Source organism: Pygoscelis adeliae, unplaced genomic scaffold (genome assembly GCF_000699105.1).
Source record: "Pygoscelis adeliae isolate BGI_AS28 unplaced genomic scaffold, ASM69910v1 Scaffold622, whole genome shotgun sequence".
NCBI lineage: Eukaryota > Metazoa > Chordata > Aves > Sphenisciformes > Spheniscidae > Pygoscelis > Pygoscelis adeliae.
In genome coordinates, this window is record NW_008824297.1 from 85,942 (window position 1) to 86,879 (window position 938).

General features: G+C 55.3%; 1 protein-coding gene across 1 annotated transcript in view; it reads right to left on the bottom strand.

Annotated features, from left to right (window-relative positions):
• The window catches only part of KIFC3 (kinesin family member C3), a 9,299-nt gene that overhangs the window by 7,395 nt on the left and 966 nt on the right, over window positions 1–938 (bottom strand). The window contains exon 2 of the mRNA XM_009318865.1: window positions 143–208. Within this exon, the coding sequence (XP_009317140.1) occupies window positions 143–208 (66 nt within the window). The remainder of the gene's footprint in view (window positions 1–142; window positions 209–938) is intronic.

Here is a 938-nt window from a genome sequence, read left to right on the forward strand (position 1 = left end):
GCTTGCAGGGTCCCAACGGCGACCCTGGGGAGGTTTTAATCCTTCTACGCCCTCCCCACGTGCCCCCTTCCTCCTCGGGGGACCCACGGCTCCGGCGTCCCTCGGGGCAAGGGTGGCTCAGCCCAACCCCGTGGCGGCTCACCAGCTCCGAGCGCAGCCGGCCGATCTCCTGTGCCTGCTCCAGGAGCTTCGCCGTCAGAGTTTCAACCTGTCAACACAGCAAGGTTAACCAGGAGGCATCTCAGCAGTTTTCGGAGGAGACCCTGCGGTGCCACCAGCGTCCAGTCTGGCTTGCACCTTCGTTATGCCTTAATTTTCCACCTCGCTCTGAGCGCCTGATTCACATGAACTGATTAAAACAAGCGCTAATGAAAGGCTTGCTTCGACCTTGTTCGACCATGGGTATAATTTGTCCATGTTGAGCATTAGCAGAAACCATTATTAAAAAAAAAAAAAAAAAAAGCATCGTCTTTGGAGAAGGAGAAAAACAAACCTCTCCATAATTGTGTTTAAAGAGCTAGAAGTGCCTCGTCCTGCCCTTCCAACACAGCTTTGCTTTGCCTTCTCTATTTTCCTTTCTAGGGAAGTTATCGTGGGAGAAAGAGGGAGCAGGAGCTCTTTGAGAAGTCCGCATGTCCAAGTCCGATGGGAGGATCCTCCCCAGCCACCCCTATCCGGGCATCTGCCCACCCCATGGGGACCAGGCTGCCCACCCTACAAAACGAGGCGGATTTCATAAATCCTCCAATTTTTTGTGCAGGGAACAGTGAGGCTCCCCCAGAAATACGCGGTTGTTCGAATTAACGGCGGCAGCGAGTGCTTGGCAAAGCCAGCGGTCTCGTGAGTTGCGTTTTTACGGGGGGTTGCCCGCCCGCTCCGTGCCTTGTCCCCGTGCCCAAAAAAACGACGGCCGCTGGGTGAGCATTGCCCCCTCCCCA